Source organism: Miscanthus floridulus, chromosome 11 (assembly GCF_019320115.1).
Source record: "Miscanthus floridulus cultivar M001 chromosome 11, ASM1932011v1, whole genome shotgun sequence".
Lineage (NCBI taxonomy): Eukaryota > Viridiplantae > Streptophyta > Magnoliopsida > Poales > Poaceae > Miscanthus > Miscanthus floridulus.
In genome coordinates this window covers 60,282,371-60,285,333 of record NC_089590.1, presented here as the reverse complement: position 1 = coordinate 60,285,333, position 2,963 = coordinate 60,282,371, and the positions used below count along the sequence as shown (strand labels likewise).

At 44.5% G+C, this 2,963-nt stretch overlaps 1 protein-coding gene across 1 annotated transcript; it reads right to left on the bottom strand.

The window, feature by feature from the left end:
• Nucleotides 1-350: 350 nt before the first annotated feature.
• Nucleotides 351-2,703, bottom strand: LOC136490812 (uncharacterized). Its single transcript, XM_066487002.1, has 4 exons — nt 2,441-2,703; nt 1,042-1,111; nt 880-938; nt 351-582 (listed from the first exon to the last, which is right to left on the bottom strand). The coding sequence occupies exons 1-4, from the start codon at nt 2,589-2,591 to the stop codon at nt 434-436; spliced, it is 429 nt and encodes a 142-aa protein (XP_066343099.1). The 5' UTR covers nt 2,592-2,703; the 3' UTR covers nt 351-433.
• Nucleotides 2,704-2,963: the final 260 nt, after the last annotated feature.

Sequence of the window (2,963 nt, the reverse complement as noted above, 5' to 3'; positions counted from 1 at the left end):
CCAGATTAAAAAAAATAATAGATAGCATACATATAAAGATCCAAATGTTCAACACATTCATTAATGACATCCGGGCTACATAGAGATAATGTTCAAATGATCCGGCATCAATACATTCAAAAGCATTACCATCTCATCTCAAAGTTCAAGTCTCAGTCAAGATGAGTAAAGTACCAGCATGCATCATTGAGTCATATTATACCTAAAACTAAAGCTAACAGATTAGAGCCTATCAAGGGCCTCGAGGTAATTCTGCTTGCAGATGTCAAAGAAGATCTTCATGGAGTAGCGGTTGTCCTCCAGCATGGTGAAGCCGCTGAGTTACCTCTCCACCTCGTCCCACTCGCCGCCCTGCACGAGGTCCTCGAAGTGCTTCATGTTGAAGTAGAAGCCCGACTCCTGCTCCAGCCTGCACGGGCAACCGCAAAAAGCATCAGAAATCCCAGCTCACCCAGCAAAGAAAGGCTCCAAAAACCCCATTCATGATCATGGCGAGTACTCCCTTGTGCATCGTCTCCTTGAACTTCTCATCGAGGAACTGCAGGATGAGGAAAACCAGCTCCCTGCTAAGAGACGACATGCCTGCAAAATAGAAGGATTAGATGCTATGGCATATCATCATCTAACAGAAAATGATGCAAATCAAGCAATGAAATTCTTGAACTTCTAACATTTGGGGTGAACCATAAAAAATAACATGTATATATATATGATACAAGGCAGCCATATTATAATCATCTGATAAAAAATGATGCAAATCAAGCAATGGAATTCTCGAACTTTCAACATCTGGGGTGAACCATAAAAAATGACATGTATATATATGATACAAGGCAGCCATATTATTGTGCTACAATTGACTAGAAGATGAGTTTGTACAGTGAGATGCATGGCTGTTGTTGGCATGGTGAAGCAGTTCATGCCTGTTATTTTTCCAGCTACAATGAAAGCTCAGTGTTAATCTCATCAGCAGGAGCAATTGAACTTTTCGACAACACATAATGTCATAAAAGTCGGAGTACAAAATCAAACTTCACTTACCAGGTGGACCTTGTTGTCCACAAGCAAACAATATTTTCACTGCCGGTACGTATATTCAAGAAACATGAAGCTGGAATCAAATCAATTACGAGAAGCATGCAGATGTATCAGTGAATTGGTAGTTGGGTTAATGAGATTTTTCATGTAACTCTAGTGATTAAAGCTATGGATCAGAGCTTATTGATGAGAAACCATGAGAGTTACAACTAGCCTGAACACATTAACATCAAAGCACATTACACCATTGATTATTACTGCAAATAGTGACAAAAACTCTGCCTACTAATCAAAAGAAACTCTCCATTATTCATGTGATGCTACAACTTGTCTTCTGAATTGTTGTAAAATACAATTGCTGTAGTAAACAGCACTGTTAAGCCCTGAATCATATACACAAACAAGCTGTCAAACATAGATGTTTATAGATATACTGCATATATTATTGGTACCATATATTATTAGTAGCATAACAAAAGTGACTAGAGTTGTCTCACGAGTGACGACAGCGACATGTACATGATTCAAAATATCTCGGTTTCAACTGCCAGGCCGTCGGAAACAATGAAACGAACTGGAAGGATCATAGAAGGACGTATTGGATTTGGATTCGATGGCTCTAGGCACAAAATAAACTCTCAGAAACAGTCGACCCAGAAAATATATGGAGATAGGGTGCCAAATCTGGTAACAAGGACCAGAAGGAAAGCAGATGGATGGGGTGCCAAATCTGGTAACTGGAGCAGCCAAAGAAACAATCCTGGGAGACCCCAAGGAGACCGGATGAGAGGGGTCCACCTCCACCAAGACAACGGTTTGAACTAACAATAGAGGAGAAGAACATTCTTCTAGAAGTTGAACCCATAATATTCCGTGTGAGAAGTTGAGTAATCTTGAGTGGTTTGTCACATGAATGCAATAACAGAAAGCTAACATGGTAGAATGGGCAAGTTTTCTTATATGAGAAAGATGTCTAAAAAAATATGTAGACCAAAATAATAATAAGACAGTGCAAAGGAACAGATCAGTTATATACTAGCACAGATCAGTTATATACTAGAATGGTGATCAAATGATGTAGTATTCAACACATTGGCCTCAGATATCAGTTGCTCCTCGGTTGACCTTGAGCTTGGAGCATAAGAAACAAACAGAGTAAGAAATAAAGTGCACAGAGTAATCTTACATGTCACTTTCATCTTCCTTAAGCATAACAGAGTAATCTTACATGTATTGCTCTGGTAAAAAAATCAGTACTAGTTATATTAACAAAATTCAATCCACGTCCTACGGCATACACATGTGATTAGATCAGATCTGTTCTGAATACACATAACCAAATAGCTTAAATTAGGGTTCGTTCTCAAATTTGCACAAAAGGGAAGAGAAGGAACATGCATACCTGGCTTGTGTTGTGGGTGCTTGTCGTTGGCAAAGGGCTCACCTCGGCCACTGGAAGGAGGCTGCACTCGGAGCTGCAAGTGACCTGATGTGGTTGCGCTTGGAGCTGCAGATCTGGACGTCGGGCTGAGAAGGGGCTCTAGATCCACCATGCTCGGGAGGGCCCGCACGCCGTGAGGGTTGTGCTCGGGAGGATAAGAGGCCGCCGCCACGCCCCGCCGCCGGCCGGATCCAGGAGAGGGAGGGCCAGATCCGGCCGGGTGAAGAAGGGGGAGGGGAGGGGCACCTGCCGGGGAAGAAGGGGGAGGGAAGGGGCGCCGGCGGGGGAGAAGGAGGGGGAGGGCGCAGATCGGCTCGGTCAGCGGCGGATCCAGCCGCCTAGGGGCGTGCCCGCCATGGATTTGGCCGGATCCGGGGGTGAAGGAGAGGGGCCGCGCCCGCCGCGTCGATGAAGAGGGAGAGGGAGGAGAGGGAGTGGCGGCGCTGCTCGGGGAGGGGAGGGGCGCGGCGCTGCTCGAGGAGGG

Coding starts and splice junctions, on each gene's coding strand:
- LOC136490812 (XM_066487002.1), bottom strand. CDS start 2,591: ATGGTGGATCTAGAGCCCCTTCTCAGCCCGACGTCCAGATCTGCAGCT. Junction 1,112..2,440: donor GCACCCACAACACAAGCCAG/GTATGCATGTTC, acceptor ATTTGATTCCAG/CTTCATGTTTCTTGAATATA. Junction 939..1,041: donor TGGACAACAAGGTCCACCTG/GTAAGTGAAGTT, acceptor CTTTCATTGTAG/CTGGAAAAATAACAGGCATG.